Genomic DNA, 21,024 nt, shown 5'->3' with positions numbered 1-21,024 from the left:
CCATACAACAAAGGGATGGTTAGGATTGACTATGGGGGGTTATGGCTCAAACCATTTAGGAATTAGAGGCAAAAAAGGGAAAAACAAGGTAATCCAATCCCAATTTAAAACAACAATGTTTGATTACCTCCCTTACACTGCTTGTAAATTATGTATTAAGAAATGATGATTGTCTTGAGGTGATTAGCTGTCAATTTATTTTTAAAAGTTACTATTAATTAATATTAATTTTAGCCATTACCATGTATGTCATTTTATATTTTAAGACTTGTATGATGTATTTAAAAGGGTTATTATGGTTGCAAATTTTAATAAAATTTTGAATTGAGATTATGACTATATCTTGAGGGAATGATTTTTTTTGGAATAAGGGAAAGGGGGAGGTGAAAAAACATTGGGGGGGGGGGGGGGGGGGGGGGTGACTATTTTTTCTCATTTCAGATTTCAGAAATTAAACAGAAAAGTTCTTCAAATATTTTTTTTTGGGGGTTAATATTCAACAGGATAGTGTATTGCACAAAAGCAAAAAAATGGGGTCTATTTTATTTAGGGGGAAAGGGGGGGGGGGGTCAATTTGCAACAGCATAGTGTATTGCACAAAAGCAAAAAATTGAATATAAATTCAAATCATATAACCAATTTTTGAGTTCTTTGACTACAGTTATTCTGTGGCAGAACCCTATTATGTGTCAAATATTTAATTACAATCCAAATTCTAACCTGTATCAAGCGTGAATATTGTGTCCATTTTGGCCCCAACTTTTCAGGGTTTGGACATCTGCAGTCGTATCCAGCTGCGCTCAGCGAAGCAATTTATTTTGCGTTTATTATCTTGAAAATTATAATAGAAACTTCAAAAAGGTAAATTGACCAGCAAGACAAAATCTACATGAAAGTCAAATGATGAAATTTACTGCCACTGTAGCTACAGGTTTTAAAGATGCATTTTTTGACACATTCCCCATTTCCATTTTCAATTTTATTTAACATCACACTGCATCTACTTGTTAATTGCAAAAAAACACTTAGTCCATTTATCAGTGAAATACAGAAAAATAAAAATAAATGATTTCAAAATTTTGCTCTGAATACTGTATTGTGGTCATTAACAAGCTTCTGTCCAAATTTCATAAAATTCCATGAAGGTTTGACAAAGTTATTGATGTCTAAAAAAATTTAACCTCAGACTGAGCATGAATGTTTACTGTAAAAAAGTTAAGTCCATTTATCAGTAAAATTCAGAAAAATTAAAATAATTTTTTTTCAAATATTGCTCTGGATTCTCTTTTTTGGCCATAAACAAGATTTTGTCCAAATTACAAAAAATTCCATGAAGGTTTGACAAAGTTATTGATGTCTAAAAAAATTTTAACCACAGACTGAACCTAAATGCTGGCAACGGAATCTAGAATCACTTTGTCTCACTTTCGCGACATAAATATCACAGACTTGACAAATTTTTTTACCAAGCTTGTAATCAAGAGAAATGAAGCTCAAAGCTTAGAATTACTGTAAATTTTTACAAGGCTTGAAGAATTTAAAATTGATTAAAACTGATGTTTTTTCCCTCAGATAGCTTAAAGATACCAAAAATTTATCCACACTGATGTTTTTTTTCTTCAGATAAACTAAAGTCAAATGGTGTTATCAGAACATACTGATAAATGCAAATTTAGAAAAACTAGACATCATTGAGATGGGAGCCATCTCTGTGGGCCCCGCTGTAAAAAACACGTGGTAGGATATGGGGTTGTCAACTGAAACCAAAGTTTTTGACCTTTGACCTAGGAAGTTGTACATACATTATGACACACCCTCTGGTGTTGGTTAATATACATATTAAGTATAAAGTATGAAATCATAAAGGTTCTCAAGATATAGAGCGGACACGACTGAAACCAAAATTTTTGACCTTGAACTTTGACCTAGGCAGTTGTACAAACATTATGACACACCCTCTGGTGTTGGTTAATATACATGTCAAGTATAAACTTTGAAATCATAACGGTCCTCAAGATATAGAGCGGACATGGGGTTGTCAACTGAAACCAAAGTTTTTGACCTTGACCTTTGACCTAGGAAGTTGTACATACATTATGACACACTCTCTGGTGTTGGTTAATATACATGTCAAGTATAATCTCTGAAATCATAACTGTTCTCAATATATAGAGCGGACACGACAGAAACCAAAATTTTGGACCTTGAACTTTGACCTAGGAAGTTGTACAAACATTATGACACACCCTCTGGTGTTGGTTAATATACATGTCAAGTATAAAGTATGAAATTATAACGGTCCTCAAGATATAGAGCGGACATGGGGTTGTCAACTGAAACCAAAGTTTTTGACCTTGACCTTTGACCCAGGAAGTTGTACATACATCATGACACACCCTCTGGTGTTGGTTAATATACATGTCAAGTATAATCTTTGAAATCATAACTGTTCTCAATATATAGAGCGGACACGACTGAAACCAAAATTTTTGACCTTGAACTTTGACCTAGGAAGTTGTACAAACATTATGACACACCCTCTGGTGTTGGTTAATATACATGTCAAGTATAAAGTATGAAATTATAACAGTTCTCTAGATATAGAGCAGACACAATTTGTTACGGACGGACGGACAGATTGGTCACTATAGGGCGACCTGCCACTAGGCGGGGCCCTAATGAAACTACCTACCAGTATTTTACTTCAATTCTTGTTTTTAATTTTATAATCCTGAAACATTTTACAAGCACAAATATTCTATCACCTTAACTTTCGAAACTTCTAATCCAGTAGGTTCTGTGTTCACTTTTGCAGTATATCTGTGATGATGCATGATAAGAGAGATAGACTGATTTACAAGGAAACTACGGTATACAGCAAATAAAACATTCAAGCAAATATTTCAAATTTATTTAAGATAAATTGCCATCAACTTTCTTCAGCAGTATACATAACAGGCATTTCATCTTTCTCATCTGGTTTACAATCTGATTCATTGTTCTGGTCACATATGACATTATGTTTATCTGATGTAGTACTGGTATCCTGTCTTACAATATCCTCATGCGTGTTGCTAGAAGATGCTTTATTTGCATAACAGTCTAATATTGCACTCGTCACAGCTAATTCTTTTTGTAGTGATGTATCTTTTTCATGTTTCTCCTTCTTTTCAACTTGTCTTTTATACTCCTCACGTTCCTCTCTGTTAACAGAACCAAAAGAAATATTTCAGTTAAATAAGTTAATCATTGTCTCGCCTTGACGGAGTCAAAAAGTAAGACATAGATATGCTGTACCGGCGGCGGTGGCGGGATCAACAATGTGTTAGTTTGTGATTCGGTCAGTTTATGGGGAACCACTAGTGGTTAATCAATGATATTTCTTATGCAGTTATATTAGCATTGGCACATCTCATTTCCATGGAGAGTATTTGGCCCTGCCCCCTCAGTCATGGTCAGTCTGAATTACTGTAAATTCAGAAATTTATGCAATGTTTTTATCATTGTGAAAATTGTGACTTGAAAGTTTTGCAAAAAATAAAAAATTCTAAATTAATACACACAAAAGTTTTTGAATTTACAGTTAACTTGTCAAAAATATTGTACTGAATGTCCACCTTTTGTTTCAATTGGAAGAGATATATAAATGTTATTGCAAAATTTGAATTGATCAATTTTTATTCTTTTCTTCATGCAACTACAATAAGACCACATATTCTTTTTCAAGAGTTCTCCATGTTGTAGCAGACATTACTCTTACATACAAAAGAAGACTATTGAAAATGCAATATATTGTCAGCATTCCCTCTTCATATTTGAGCCTATTTAAACTAGAAAACTGACAGCAAGGGTCCTGCATGTCCATTTTTGTGTGAGGTACATACTCAAATCATCAATACTTGTGCAAACAAAGCAATTCATGGTCATAGTGTAGCCATTTTGTTCAATTTTGACACCAGGAATTAATTCAGGATGTGTTCTTAATAAATATAAAGTTTTGTAAAATCAAAATACTTAGTTATTTCATTTCAATCAGATCAGTATATAATACCAAATCCATTTTCCATGAAATCCTAGCAAAAACAAATGTTTCTCTAAATATGTGATTTTTTTTTAACAAAAACAAAGTTTTAACCACAATTTTGACATCAAGAATAAATTTGTGAATGCATATTATGCTTATACAGTCGACTCTCGTTATCTCGAAGTCAGCCGGACCAAAGAAATATTTCGAGATACCTGTAGTTCGACTCAAACGAAAACCGGAAGTTTGACAGTCCAAGGGACATAACTCTTGCTTAGCTTGGTAAGGCTAAAATAAATCAGGATGGGAAGGGGATCGATATTCTGGTCTCAGATCGATGTTTTTCTATGTTATGGTCTATTATTATTATAATAACATTTTATGTTTCTTATTTATTTCTTTGTACAGTTACAATTTGTCCCTGTGGCTTTTAGCCTAGAGAGTCATTTCCAATTGATCTTAGAGTTATTTAAAGTCGACAGAATTGTTCATTCTCGTATACAAGAGATTTTAGAAAATTAAGATTTCTTTTAATTTTCTTTCATTTAATTTTTTTCTGCATGAGAAAATACAACAAAAAAAATAAAGACGCCGATTGAGTAGTTTTGGGTTGATCACCAACGGAAGTCTTAATCCCCACTTTATACACAGCCAAGCTCATTAGTGTATGATTACGATTAATTGTTTTTAAAACATTTTAAATAATTTTTCATAATCTATAGAAATGTATCACTAATTATTTATCACGGTGATCAAAGAATCTTGGGTAAACACTCGTGGAAAAAGCATGTCATAAATCAATACAGTGGTCAGTGACCGGAAAATTAATTACACGTGTATTGTAAGATTAACTCTTCAATCCATTTAAATCCCCGAGGTCATGTTTTGACATATGTGTTTTAGTTCGAGATAAATAATGAATTTTGAATGGTTTTGTTAACCTTGGGACCATAAATTTAGTTCGAGTCAACCGAAATTTCGACTCATCCAATTTCGACTCATTAGGAGTCGAAATACATATATTTATATGGAACAAAGTTCGGGACCACGAGAAAACCTTCGACTCATCCGAAATTTCGAGTCAACCGAGTTCGAGACAACGAGAGTTAACTGTATTTCAATTTTTCGTAATAATTCAACAAACACAAAATGATGTTTCTTAAAATTTGTGCATTTTTAAAACAAAAAGAAATTATTTACCCCAAATTTGACACTAGGAATCAATTTACAATGGAAAATTATACATGTTTATCATATTATTTAAAAATCTTCTAAAAAAAAAAGTGTGATCTTTTTTAACAAAAAGTATTGTTGAAATCTACCAAAAAAAGAGTTTCTCAATATTCATAATTTTTTATACAAAAACTAAGTTTTTTACCACAATTTGTGTCAAACTTTCTAAATAATTGAAAGGGACCTTAACGTTGTGCATAAAAATTATGGAAATAAGTTTTGGCAATCTTGACTTATGGTACAACCTAGAAATGCTGATGAACTGACAGTTGAACTAACAGTGTGATTACTATATAAACCGCAAACTAGTCATTGGGTCCTCATGAATTTTTTTATTCAAATTCAACATTATGAAAAGTTTTGACATAGTTTAGAAGCCCAAAAGTTAAAATCAAACAAAATACTAAGGACAAAATTCCTCATTTCCAAGTCCCATAACTTCCATGACAATTGTCAAATTTAAATGACTGCATCTCCGGGTGCAGGATTTTCTCGCTGCATTGAAGACCCATTGGTGGCCTTCAGCTGTTATCTGCTCTTTGGTCGGGTTGTTGTCTCTTTGACATATTCTCCATTTCCATTCTCAATTTTATAGTATTGTGAAGAAAATATAATGTAAAATTGTTGTACCAAGTTTGATAATTTTTGGCCATAGTCTCTGTTTAAGTGGATTATGGTCAGAAAAAGATTAATTTTGGGTCCCCTGTAGTGCAACCAGGAGGGGACAAAAAATTAAAAATCTAAAGTGAAGAAAGTTCACAAGATATACAAACCTTTTTCTTTTTGCTCTAAGCATTCCGTTATGTTTTTTTCCCTTCAAATGTGCTAGAAATATAAAAACATATTTTTAAATATCATAAAATTAAGTCAAAACTAGAACTACTGTGAGCAAATTCATACCTCATGCTCCCCCTATTTGTATATATATATTACAAAGTTGGAAATATAAAAAAAATGGAAAAGAAAAGAAAAATAAGAGGTGCAAAATGTCATTAGGTACTAAAATTCTGTGAATGTTCATTGATATCAAGTGAGTAGGTTTAGGGGAGTTGCTTATACAAACAAGAGGCTCTATAGAGCATGTGTCGCTCACCTGGATCTAAGCACATCTTCAACAATGGCCACTCTCCAACATTGTAGACTATACTATGATTCATGACTTAATTCTCTTTTTTGTTGATCTTGTATTGCTGATCATTTTTTTCTGTTTACTTTGTCTCTATCTGCTTTAGTTTTTGCCAAAAACACAAAAATGGGTCTTCATTTTAAAGGGCAACAACTCTCATCAGAAGTGGTCTCATAGAGTTGCTGTAAATGGACAGAAGGTATATCTCAACATTTTTGCCCAAGCAGTTTTTCTTTTTTTGAAATGGTTATCAAGATAATAGAGAAAACTTGCATTTTAGCCATGTTGGCCATGTTGGATGGCAGATGGGTTCATCAGAATTTTTTTTTAAACTAGATACCCCAATGATGATTGAGGCCAAGTTTGGTTCCAATTACCAAGTAAGTTTCAGAGGAGAAGCTTTTTGTAAAAGTAAAAGGATGAGAATGACAGATGATGGACCCCAAGTGATGAGAATAGCTCACATGATCCTTTGGATCAGGTGAGCTAAAAACCAACCAGCTTTTCACATTCAGGTCAACAACAATGTTACATATATAAGTTTTTAATATAAACAGTTTCTTGAAAAGTTAACTAGCTGTTTAGGATGAGTTGTGGATGCATGATGCTTTCCCCTTTCAATAGATGTAGAAAGTCAATGCCAAAAATTTCTGAATAAAATAAAATGCTCCGCTGGGGCGCAGCTTGATACGACCGCAGAGGTCGAACCCTGAACAGTTGGGGCAAGTATGGACACAACATTCAAGCTTGATACAGCACTGAATTTGGATTGTAATTAAATATTTGTCACAGCATAGGTTTCTGACACAGAATGAATGTGGTTTAAGAACTTAAAATTTTTTAATTTACCTATTTAAACCATATCATTATTATTTGCTTTTATATATAAATCAGAAGGAACCAATTTAAAATGGAAAATTTTAAAGAAAAAAAAGGAAAAAAAAATCCCCCCCCAAATTTTTTGAACCCCCTTATGATTCATCACCCCCAAACTCAATCCCAGCCTTCCGTTACTGGTGTGGTACCTTGCAGTACAATTTCAGAGAGATCCATACACTTGAACACAAGTTATTGTCTGGAAACTAGAAAAATGCTTGTTTTTGGCCCCTTAATTCCTAAATGTTTAGGGCAATTACCCCCAAACTCAATTCCAGCTTTCCCTTTGTGATATGGAACCTTGCAGTACAATTTCACAAAGATCCATACACTTACACACAAGTTATTGTCCTGAAACTAGAAAAATGCTTGTTTTTTGCCCCTTTATGGCCCCTAATTCCTAAAATTTTGAGGGAATTACCTCCAAAATCAATCCCAGCCTTCCCTTTGTGGTATGGTACCTTGCAGTACAATTTCAGAGAGATCCATACACTTGAACACAAGTTATTGTCTGGAAACTAGAAAAATTCTTATTTTTGACCCCTTTTTGGCCCTTATTCCTAAACGTTTTGGGCAATTACCCCCAAACTCAATTCCAGCTTTCCCTTTGTGATATGGAACCTTGTAGTACAATTTCATAAAGATCCATATACTAACACAAGTTATTGTCATGAAACTAGAAAAATGCTTGTTTTTTGCCCCTTTTTGGCCCCTAATTCCTAACATTTGGAGGCAATTACCCCCAAAATCAATCCCAGCATTCCCTTTGTGATATGGAACCTTGTGGTACAATGTCAGAGAGATCCATACACTTACACACAAGTTATTGTCATGAAACTAGAAAAATGCTTGTTTATTGCCCCTTTTGGGCCCCTAATTCCTAAAATTTGGAGGCAATTACCCCCAAAATCAATTCCAGCATTCCCTTTGTGTTATGGAACCTTGTGGTACAATGTCAGAGAGATCCATACACTAACACACAAGTTATGTCTGGAAGTTACAAAAATGCTTATTTTTGGCCCCTTTTTGGCCCCTAATTCCTTAACTGTTGGTACCATAACCCCCAAAATCAATCCCCATCTTCCTTTTGTGGTATTGAACCTTATGATAAAATTTCATAGAGATCCAATCACTTAAACTAAAGTTAGAGTGCGAAAACCAATGTGTCTTCGGACGACTACGACGACGACAATGTCATACCAATATACGACTGCAAAATTTTTTTTGCGGTCGTATAAAAATGTTTGTTTTTTGCCCCCTTATTCCTAAAATTTGGAGGCAATTACCCCCAAAATCAATCCCAGCATTCCCTTTGTGATATGGAACCTTGTGATACAATGTCAGAGAGATCCATACACTTACACACAAGTTATTGTCATGAAACTAGAAAAATGCTTGTTTTTTGCCCCTTTTTGGCCCCTAATTCCTAAAACTTGGAGGCAATTACCCCCAAAATCAATCCCAGCATTCCCTTTGAGACATGGAACCTTGTGGTACAATGTCAGAGAGATCCATACACTTACACACAAGTTTTGTCTGGAAGTTACAAAAAGGCTTATTTTTGGCCCTTTTTTGGCCCCTAATTCCTTAACTGTGGGTACTATAACCCCCAACCTTTCTTTTGTGGTATTGAACCTTATGGTAAAATTTCATTGAGATCCATTCACTTAAACTAAAGTTAGAGTGCGAAAACAAATGTGTCTTCGGACGACGACGACGCCGCCGCCGGACAACGACGCCAACGTCATACCAATATACGACCACAAAATTTTTTTTGCAGTCGTATAAATACTGAAAAAGGTACAAAATACTCAGATTTACATAACCTGTCATTGTGTCCAATCAGAAATAAGGTTGCAGATCTATGATGTATATGGGTGTCCTATTTTCCAAATATGAACAAATGATGATATATGGGACATGTCAATAGGACATGTCAATGAGACAGTAGCCCAACAAGACAACATAACTAAGCAAAGATGTTAGACTTCTATCATCTTATACAAAAAAAAAATTTATATGAAATCCTGAAATCAACAAAAATTTTGCTGCTTCATTATTTGTACTATACAATTATTTTTTTCAAGTTAATCAGCTTCAAGTTGTTTGGCAAATTCATACAATGATCCTTTGACTACTTTAAATAGTAATATCAATGGGTACGTTTTTGTAAGTGTATACCTTCCCATTCCTGATTCATAGTGAACACCATATCACAGACATCACAGATATTGTAAACAGGAACATTGTAGGATTGCTCTGCAGGAATAGGTTCATATTCAGTCTTCTCTCCCTAGAAGTAGAAGTTACCAGAATTTACAAAATGTTGACAATGGCCATTCTATAGCCTTTTCAACTGATTCAATTCTCTGTAAGTTTAGTAGCAATTAAACTGACTGTTAATACATGATCTTTCAAAAAAATCATCTGAGAAATATTTCAAACACTGAGCCCTATAATAAGAAACAGTTTCTCTAAACCCAATTATGCATGAGCCTTATAAAAGCTTCTGGCTTTGTGTAACTTTAACCATATTGATCTTAACCATTTTATAGCTATATAACATTTATAAATAAAATAAAAAAAAAGGATAACACTCATGATGCATGAAAATAAAGTTTCATTTCACTGAAACAAAATATATTTACTTCTGGCATGATACATGAGAAAGTTTTTATTTTCTAATGTCTCTTAGAACTGTGTAATAATTCTCAGATATTTTGTTTATTTTCAATGATCGGAGTTGAAAGTAAAGCAGAAGTATAAGTGACAAAATGCAGTTCAAACTATTTCTGCTCAAAATTCAAACCTACCCCTCCATTCAAATATATGGAATATTACAAAGTCCATGCTTTGCTGCCGAAAAGCACCTAGCTTATATAATTGGAAAAATAAAATGAGAGATTCACAATGATCTTAAGTAAAATTCTAATACAGTTTCAAATGGAACTATATATAAACTAAAGTAGTTCTGAAAAATTGGGGAGATTGTTACATTTTGAAAGCAGTCATGCTAAGGAACATTTCTGTCATGTCAGGATGGATAGATGATTAATACCAATTCTCTGTATTCATCAACACAATTTGGAAGGTCACCAATTTTGTTGAAACTTCTGACAACAAACATTGACATAAAATATGAAAACAGTATGTTTGTGTCACACTGCATGTTGTTTGGTTACCATGGCAACAGAGATTAAGTTTTAGACAAAGATGATGTTTGGGATTCTCTGCTTACAGTCACTTATATATTATATAATATGTTTGTTAAAGTTCAAATCATTTTTATTTGATAAATACAGTCGAACCTCATTAAGTCAGTTGAAGGGACCGGACGAAAGCATTCGACTCATCCGAGGTTTCCACTCATCAGAGGTCATGTGTGTCATAATAAATTTGGAATGCATGAAATACGGTATGGCATTTGTGTAAACTAAATACTTTCAACATTGTGACTTTTTCAAGCTCTATATTTTTTGGTCCTTCATAGTAATTAAACACACAAGTTCAGATACAAAACATTCACAAATAAAATCAATACACAATTATTTACAAAGGTCAGCCACTATAAATTATGGAATCACCCAGAGATCACTGATGAGGGTCGTCTGTTTTTCTTTCAATTATTGTAAATTTTTCATAATTGTCTTAATCCTTTTAATTATTGTAATTAATGAATTTTAATTCAAACGATTCATTTAATCTCTGCTTGGGTCACTAGAATTTGTTTCGTTTTCATATCAGGTGAAATATGTTCATCCCACTAAAGTTCCGCTTGGACGATCAACAAAGATGTTAATTACTGGTCACCATAAACATGTCATTTTAACTGTTTTACAAAAAAGTATGTTTATATACACAGCTTTAATCACTTATGAAAACGATAAGTTTACATAAGAAAAACGTCTGATTTGAAATTTTATCTTTAAGTCTACATTTTTCGAAATTTCTTACTTTCGAACTTCAAGACATTGGGGGTAGTTTACATAAATTTTCCATCGAAGGGACTATAAAATTTATTCGACTTAACCGAGAATTTCGAATCATCCTAGTTCGACTCATCAAAGGTTATAATGCGTTGATTAAACAGGAATTTTGCCGGGACCGAGCACAAGTTTTCGACACAACAAGGTTTGACTGTACTTTTTTCTCTCATGTTTTACAACAAATGTTCTTTCATGAAACATTCAGCTAGCAATCTTTTAGCCAATAACATGATGAAATACCATAGTGTGATGTAAGTATGTACTTAGCTTTGTTCTAAATGGATATGCTAAGCAGAACTTTTTACATGCTAGGTCAGAATGCAACAGACAACAGGATTTCAGGCCTAACTATGCTGGCCTAACGATGCTGGAACATTATTTTTACTTGAAGACTACTAGTCCTTGCTTTTACTTCTAAATGCTTGTACAGAAATAAATATGCACATTTAAAAATCTTTGAATTGACCTTGCAGTTAATAAAATCAACAACCTCCAACACTTGAGGCAAGCATGCTACCATGGGGCCACTGAGGCAGTATTCATATTGCATTTCCATTGCCTCAGCAAAATAGTCTTGTTCATTTAGGCCTTGAACATATTTTGTTCAGTTACATATATAAGATACAAACCTTCAGAACAGAATTGAGTATATTTATAGCTGGTTTGTTGACATTGTCTTCCCACTGTGACACATCAGTAGAATCTAATCCATATACTGGAGGGAGACAGGAACCTCTGTCTACAAAATATTACATAAAGATTTATTTATTCTTACATTAATTCAAGGACATGCCCAGAAATTGCTTCATAATATAATCGAAGTTATTCTAAAAACTGTATTGATTTTTAACTTGCAAGTCAACAATGTTTCTGGGCAAATAGTCAGAAAGCAACAAACTACCAAATATTAAAGGGCAATAATTCTATTGAAATAATGTCAATAAAAACAAATCTATCACTTTTGATCATACAGTTACATACTAAATATCAGCTTTACATAGCAGACATGGCAACAAACATTTTGGACTCTTGAACATTTTTTATCATCTAAGTCATGTAGTAGGTCAGCTGGAAAGTAACTCTGTCTCCTTCTTACATACAAAAAGTAGACAGTATCTACAGTTTTCACAATTTGGTTGACAATTTTTTTCAAGAATATATCACATTTTGAATATAAAATAAGAATGAAAGATATTTGGGTGCAAATCTTACTGTTATTTTTGTGATAATTTACTTTTTATCAAGAAGTTGAAGTATTATCAATCAAAAATCTAATTGAAAACCCGCCTCATATTCATATAACCCTTGATTAACCTAATAAATGCACAGCCATATAAAGTTCTATTGAATAAAAACATGTGTTTACCAAAACAACAAGTAATAGTGGTAGACCGACAACTTAGACAAATTCGCCTAGAAAAGAGATCATATACAAGTTTTAGCAAGATATGCTAGATCAACAATAGATATAGGGAAATAGAACTGGTAGATGAGTCTCAAGGCCTCAATGAACTTAAATTGAAAAGTTGCAAAAACTTCACCTGAATGTACACAACGGATATATAATGACTAGCATGTGAAGTACTTTTATCACTTTTAAGAGATATAATGAAACTGTGAGTGAATAGTAAAAGTCACATATATTCATGATTTAAGCAATGTTGCAATTCAAAGCAAAAGGTAAGTGTGGAAAAAGAGATATTACAGCAGAATAATTAACAAATGTGGTCACATGAGAGGCCCAATAAAGGGTACACAATTGAATCAAAGGTAGAAACGACAAAACAAAATATTATAAGAATACAAGAAACTGCTACTACAGGCATATAATATTTATTGCATACATTAAACCAACTATACATAGATTATTGATCAATGATTTATTCCTTTCTCAATGGGTTTTCAGTCAATAAACATTTGCAGGAAATTTTCAAATAGTTTGTAATAACAATTACCCTTTCCGTGCAGCATCAACTCTAAATAGATATTCTTACCGATTTACAAATCATACATTACAATAATTCTACTAATTGATTGTTACAAATCTAAAGAAATAGTGTATCAGGCACTCTCATCTCTGGTCTAACAAATGGACACATCTTTTAAACTAGATACCCTGAGGATGATTGCAGTCAAGATTGGGTTCCAATTAGCCCAGTAGTTTTAGAGGAGAAGATTTTTGTAGAAGTTGATGGACTATAGAAGTCTGATGATGAATGCCAAGTGATGAGATTAGCTCACTCTGGCCTGCTAAAAACTAATAAAATTTGAACCTACATCTTAAGAATCTGTTTTTTACCCATCGAACTTGAGTTCTAGCATATCTTCTTGTCACTAATTTCATTTCTTCAATGCCTGAAAAAAACCCAGATATGTGTCAATTATCTTGAGCACACTTTTAAACTTAATTTTTTTCATCAAAAATTGTCATAAGATATAAATCTAGAGTCATAATGGAAGAAGAATTTAACATTGATATATACAAAATGTAATAATTCTATACTGTACCAAATTTTTTTTTTTTGTGACTTACAGGGAAATTTCACTTGGCTCTAATTGAGAACTTTTACTGATGTATCAGACTATAATGCCAAATAAGAAATTTGACACAAAAAAGCAATTAATAAATGATTTGAATAAAAGGAAATGCTGGGTATATGCAGTTCAATGCGACAGCAACCAAACAACATAAAAAAGTGAAACTTAAAATAAAAATTTAACTGAGAGATATGATTGCTCCATATATATATATATAATGTGGATTCATTTTTATTCGTGGTATACCAATTTTCGTGGGTTTCGTGGGTCACAGCGAACCACGAATATAAGAATTCAGTGAAGAATAATCCCGAGAAATGTGTATGGAGTCGGATGTTTATTTCGGGTTATGTTATGCAGTTCTAGTATAGTGTTGACTAGCGATAAACATTGTAACATTACACGTGTATTGAAAAAAGATACAAGTATTTTGATTAAATCAATAATAAATATATCGAATATCAGTGATAATTTACTTTTTAAAATTGATTAAAACTGTTCATGGAAAATAACTGCAAATTGTTAATTACCGTGTCATAGTTTGGTTTACTGGTGATTGAAAATCAATAGGATTAAGTACGGGGATATTGCCCGTAGGTAACATTGTTTATGACAGGAACATTTATTTTCACACCTTTTACTTATATGACTGTTTATTATATCGTGATTAGGGAAATGAGCTTTCAATCATAGAGTTTTGAATGCCTTATAAAATTCCGACAAGAATTTATAAATTGTAAAACAAACAAATAATTAGTTGTCTCTGTCCATTATTGTAATAGAAGTTTTCAATGAACACTTTAACCTAGATTGACCAAGGGAGGATTTTGACAATTCAAAACTTTTTCAATGAATTCCTTCTTTTTTGTTTGTTTTATTATTGATCAAACCAAGGAGGTTATATGATCTCCAAAATCAAAAAGAAATCCACGAATTACGTATCTGAATTTTTTTATTTTTTTTTAATCAGAGATCCACGAATTTACGTATACCACGAAACGTCTTTTTTTCTCTGTCCACGAAAATTGATACCCACGAAAATAAATGAATCCACAGTATATATAACCATCAAATTCCAATGTAACAGTTCTTCAAAAAAATGCTTCGCAGAGCGCAGCCTGATATGACCGCAGAGATAGAACCCTGAACAGTTCAGGCAAGTTTGGACACAATATTCAAGCTTCATACTGTCTGAATTTGGATTGTGATCAAGTTTTTGACATAATATAGGTTTCTGACACAAAATAAATGTGGTCAAAGATCTTAAAAATTTGAAATGGGATATTTAATTTACCTAGTATGGTCTGATATCCAAAATCTAACAACATGGTTATATTCAGCACATAAAAAACACCAAAAATTTAATTATGGCACCCTCAACACAGTTGGGGTGACGTATTGTTATTCTACGATTTTTTTTTTTCCTTAATCTTCTTCCACACATTTTGTCCATGCAGTTTCTTGGAATTGAATGGACCAATGTTGATGGAACTATACCTCAATGTGGACCAGCATGTGAAGTTGTGCACCTAACTTTGGAATGGTCAAGATGGCTGCCGTTTCCATGGAAACAGCAAAAATCCGAAAATATTCAAAGTGTTCCAAACTGGACGAAACTTCACTATAATAGTAACTGGCATGGCCTGAGCTGCATTTTGAACTTGGAATTTTCAAAATGGCTGCCATTACCATGGAAACAGTTAAAATGTGAAAAATGCTAAATCTTTCATTATAAGACTCAACTGGATGAAACTTTATGGAAATGTTACCCAGTATGCCAAGATGTCAAAACAATATATGGATATTCCAAAATGCCCACCGTTGTCATGGAAACTGGAGAACAATTTTACATTGACCCTATGGGAAAACGCATAAAATCAGCATTTTCTTCAAGAGTATTTCACCAGTGTCAATGAAACTGTATTGATATATAACATGACATGTGGCAATGAGATGTCTGCTTTTAGAATTTTGGAATTATCCACTGTAAGCATGGCTGCAGCAAAAATGTCCAAAATTTCAAAATGCTCAAAACTTACTGAAACTTTACAAAAATGATAATTGGCATGTGTAGATACGCTCTTTGACCTTGGAATTTTTAAAATGGATGGTTGGGGAACGAGGGTGCCATCCGTTATTGCTAGCAATTACAAATCTAGTTTTAGTTGAAATCAAACTCAGTTTAATTTTGGACCCTTCAAGCCTTAATATGGACTAATGTGAAAATAGGGCCCAAAATAAAAAATCTAAAAGCACAATAAAATTCAGCATATCATAGAGCCGCAATAATTCAGTTTTTGATGAAATCAAACAAAGTTTAATTTTGGACCCTTTGGACCTCAATATAGACCAATTTAAAAATGGGGCCCAATATCCAAAATAGTAATACAAGGTTAGAACCCCCCAAAATTAAAGACTTTAAATTAATCCCATTGAAATTGGTTAAGATTTATATTTATTTTCAATTGAAGATTTTTTGCTATTGCGCAATACTGTGCAATTGAAGATTTCTTGCTATTGCACAGTACTGCGCAATTGAAGATCTCTTGCTATTGCGCAATCCTGTGATATTGTGCAATATTGTGCTATTGCCCAATAATGTGCTATTGTGCAATACTGTGCTATTGCCCAACACTATGCAATTGAAGATTTCTTGCTATTGCGCAATACTGTGCAATTGAAGATTTCTTGCTATTGCGCAATACTGTGCAATTGAAGATTTCCTGCTATTGCGCAATACTGTGCAATTGAAGATTTCTTGCTATTGCGCAATACTGTGCAATTGAAGATTTCCTGCTATTGCGCAATTGAAGATTTCCTGCTATTGCGCAATTGAAGATTTCCTGCTATTGCGCAATTGAAGATTTCTTGCTATTGCGCGATACTGTGCAATTGAAGATTTCTTGCTATTGCGCAATACTGTGCAATTGAAAATTTCTTGCTATTGCGCAATACTGTGCAATTAAAGATTTCTTGTTATTGCGCAATACTGTTAATCTGTTATATATAATAATTTACACACCCTGTTTGGTGTGTATCTCCTGCCATATCAGTATTTGTTGCTTTTATATATAAATCAGAAAATAATCAATGTAAAAAAATTTTTTAGAAAAAAAATGATGAAAAAAAAATCCCCCCCTCCAAACTTTTTGAAACTCCCCAAATTTTTTTGAAATTTTGAAGATTATTTTCTTTTCAGGAAAAAAGTATAATTTCAGCGAGTTCCATAAACTTTAACACAAGTTACTGTAAACCAACTTATTTTTCGCCAGCGATTTATTTTCGCGAGTAGAAAAATGACGCGAATATAAATCATCGAGAATATGTAAAACTTGGATCTTTCCGTACTTAACTACATTAAACAAATCTGAAAATCGCGAAATTAAATCGCCGCGAAATGGGCTAGAGAGGGCTAAACGCGAAATAAAGTATCCGCGAAAATTAGTTGTTTTACAGTATTGTCTGGAAACTAGAAAAATGCTTATTTTTGGCCCCTTTTTTGCCCCTAATTTCTAAACGTTAGGGGCAATTACCCAAAAACTCAATCCCAGCCTTCCCTTTGAGGTATGGAACCTTGTATTACAAATTCAGAGAGATCCATACACTAAAACACAAGTTATTGTCTGGAAACTAGAAAAATGCTTGTTTTTGGCCTCCTTTTTTGCCCCTAATTCCTGAACGTTTGGGGCAATTACACCCAAACTCAATCCCAGCCTTCCCTTTGAGGTATGGAACCTTGTATTACAAATTCAGAGAGATCCATACACTTACACACAAGTTATTGGCCTGAAACTACAAAAATGTTTGTTTTTGGCCCCTTTTAGGCCCCTAATTCCTAAACTGTTGGTACCATAACCCCCAAAATCAATCCCAACCTTCCTTTTGTGGTATTGAACCTTCTGGTAAAATTTCATAGAGATCCATTCACTTAAACTAAAGTTATTTTCCAGAAACTAAATGTGTCTTTGGACGCCGACGACGACATGATACCATTATATGAACGCAAAATTTTTTTTGCGGTCGTATAAAAATTCATTACCTTTTTGTAAAAGTTGTTTCCCTTTTTCTGTATCCCTTTTAACATCAGGTAAAAGTAAATAATCATGAAATTCCTTGAATCCAATACTTTGGAATATTCCATGTGTATAGTCTACTTCACTGTAAATAATAAAATGCAGCGTTAAGTGAGAGCTTTGGGGAAAATGTTCAAAATGTAAAATTCAAAGTAATAAACTATTATACAATTTGCCTCATTCTATTAATTGCCCTAAATGGCATCAGTGGCCGAGTGGTCTATATAGTTCATCTACAGCGATTGCTAGCCTGTAAACACTCAGGTTGTGAGTTTAAATCCCGTTTGTGGCAGGTGCAATTTTCATTGACTAGGATTGCCAGTTTTTCTGCCAAAGGGCTGTGGTTCTCAACATGCTCTCTTCCTTCTTCCACCAATAAAAAACTGGCATCCAAGATATAGGCTAATCTGCTAAGAGTGGCGTTAAACACCAACAATCAATCCTAATTGTTTTTAAAACTTAACTTAATCATAAATACTGTCACTGAAGAAAAATATTCTATGCAAAAAAGACTTAATTTGATATGGTTTGTGGCCAAACTACATCAACTACTGGATCAATCCAACCTACCTGAGTACATGATTGCAGGTTAACATGCATTGAAGAAAGGTACGAAGATGTAAAATACAAAAATGTAGGTCAAAATAACATCTTTTGCTGGGAAGCTATCTAACTCCCATAGCTTCATCCTGCAACCATGTTTTATGATTGTTGATCACTTAGTTTCTGATAACTGAATCTTTACCACAGTCACTGAAGAGTGAAATAAAAGTCTAGGTTGTGTACTTTTGTTTTGGAGGCTGTCATACTCCTCTAGACACATCCTTAAACCAAATCATAGGATTATCAGTATACTTTTTCAGTTTCTGAGAACCAAACATGGACATAAACTTAACCCATGTCACTAAAGCAAAAAATGTAGATCAAAGAGACCTACTTTGGATGAGAAGCTGATTTACTCCTATAGATGCATACTCACATAAAGTTGCCTAAATATAAGCAACATAGTATCTGAGAACTAGACTATGACATGATAAGTGTAAATTAATGACTTTATGTCAATCAAAGCTTGAAAACTGGATGTGGACACACACAGATATGACATCATAACATGAAGGCAAATAGTATCTTGTAAAGGTGAACTAACAACAAGAGTGGATAATTATCTTTACTTACAGACAAAAGGAGTAGTGGATAATTATCTTTACTTACAGACAAAAGGAGTAGTGGATAATTATCTTTACTTACAGACAAAAGGAGTAGTGGATAATTATCTTTACTTACAAACAAAAGGAGTAGTGGATAATTATCTTTACTTACAGACAAAAGGAGCAGTGGATAATTATCTTAACTTACAGACAAAAGGAGTAGTGGATAATTATCTTTACTTACAGACAAAAGGAGTAGTGGATAATTATCTTAACTTACAGACAAAAGGAGTAGTGGATAATTATCTTTACTTACAGACAAAGGGAGTAGTGGATAATTATCTTTACTTACAGACAAAAGGAGTAGTGGATAATTATCTTAACTTACAGACAAAAGGAGTAGTGGATAATTATCTTAACTTACAGACAAAAGGAGTAGTGGATAATTATCTTAACTTACAGACAAAAGGAGTAGTGGATAATTATCTTAACTTACAGACAAAGGGAGTAGTGGATAATTATCTTTACTTACAGACAAAAGGAGTAGTGGATAATTATCTTAACTTACAGACAAAGGGAGTAGTGGATAATTATCTTTACTTACAGACAAAGGGAGTAGTGGATAATTATCTTAACTTACAGACAAAAGGAGTAGTGGATGATTATCTTTCCTTACAGACAAAAGGAGTAGTGGATAATTATCTTTACTTACAGACAAAAGGAGTAGTAAGTTATTTCTTCAATAACTTTTTAGTAAATCACTTAGCCTATACTACAAAAGAAATTGAAGTCTGTCAAATACACCTTATCGCTATTTAGTCCATTCCGGAAAAAACTGTCATTTAGACAACTTCCTGTTTGGGTCAATTGTCGCAAAATAAAGGTCATCAGTAATGAGCTGTGGGAGGAAAATATGTAGGAGGTACACATTTTAAAATTTGTATAGTTTATGATCCAATTATTTAAATACAAATTAAAGTAAGAAAAATGCTTTTTTTGAAGAGTTTACAATGGTTTAAACATAACTCTTTGAAAAAATTTAATGCACAAAACATTTAAACAGGGCCCCAGATAGCTTCAACTGGTTTGAAAGAGTTGTTTATTTTGGAACTGATCCGGAATGGAATAAATAGCAATAAGGTGTATTTCAAATTTCCTATTACTTTTTAAGGGAAGACAATAAGGAGTTTTTCAAATTTCCTATTATTTTTCAAGGGAAGGCGATAAGGAGTTTTTCAAATTTCCTATTATTTTTTAAGGGAAGGCTAATATATATCATATTGCTAGTATGTTATTTTTAAAGACCACTGCCTAAGCTGTGATAAAGTACTTCTACAAAATTGGAGAATACCACATACTTATTATCCTTGATTCTAGACGAGTTGTATTGTTTGTGAAAGTCCTGTAATTCTGTTAAAAGTCCTTTATCTATCATCTCATCTACTCTTTTATCTGTTCGTGAATCTAAAACTGAATTAATAGCAGAGAATTTCATTGGTTGTATGGATGGATTGATTGAAATATGTTTAATGTCAACCAGAAAAAAAAGTCAATAATACAGCATTCACAGCAGCGATGTTTTTTTAACTTAATTTGACAGAATTGAACAAAACTGACTGCTAAAAGCATAATATCACATCTATACTCCACTTTTATAAATATTTAAAACAAAAAAATCATATTTTTATTTTATGTCTAATTTGTAGCTAATGCCCCTTTAATGTGATATGAATATAAACCCTGCTTTGTACTTGACACATATGCTAAGCTGTATTTGTAATCTCTTAGCACACAATGTAACCTTGAAAGAAGAAAATCACCCCCAAACATTATTCTAACTCAGAGCAAACCATTTTTTGCTCCATTCCTAAATGCCTAGAGCTTAGTGGAGAAATAGCAAATACCAATTTTACAGTCTTTGGTTTGGCTCAGTCAGGGATCAAATTCCCAACTCCCTACGATTCAGGCTGGCATGCTACAAAGAGATGACCAAGGTCAATAAGAATTTCGTATTTAAAAT

General features: G+C 33.1%; 1 protein-coding gene across 1 annotated transcript in view; it reads right to left on the bottom strand.

Annotated features, from left to right (window-relative positions):
• Positions 1-2,895: 2,895 nt before the first annotated feature.
• The window catches only part of LOC127731660 (tRNA dimethylallyltransferase-like), a 42,671-nt gene continuing 24,542 nt past the window's right edge, over positions 2,896-21,024 (bottom strand). Inside the window, exons 6-12 of the mRNA XM_052240430.1 lie at positions 20,363-20,474; positions 17,823-17,941; positions 13,523-13,600; positions 11,875-11,984; positions 9,441-9,552; positions 6,031-6,082; positions 2,896-3,203 (exon numbers count right to left, since the gene is read on the bottom strand). Of these exons, the coding sequence (XP_052096390.1) occupies positions 2,930-3,203; positions 6,031-6,082; positions 9,441-9,552; positions 11,875-11,984; positions 13,523-13,600; positions 17,823-17,941; positions 20,363-20,474 (857 nt within the window). The 3' untranslated portion in view covers positions 2,896-2,929. The remainder of the gene's footprint in view (positions 3,204-6,030; positions 6,083-9,440; positions 9,553-11,874; positions 11,985-13,522; positions 13,601-17,822; positions 17,942-20,362; positions 20,475-21,024) is intronic.

This window comes from Mytilus californianus, unplaced genomic scaffold (genome assembly GCF_021869535.1).
Source record: "Mytilus californianus isolate M0D057914Y unplaced genomic scaffold, xbMytCali1.0.p SCAF_1, whole genome shotgun sequence".
Taxonomy (NCBI): Eukaryota; Metazoa; Mollusca; class Bivalvia; order Mytilida; family Mytilidae; genus Mytilus; species Mytilus californianus.
This window is presented reverse-complemented; position numbering and strand designations above follow the sequence as displayed.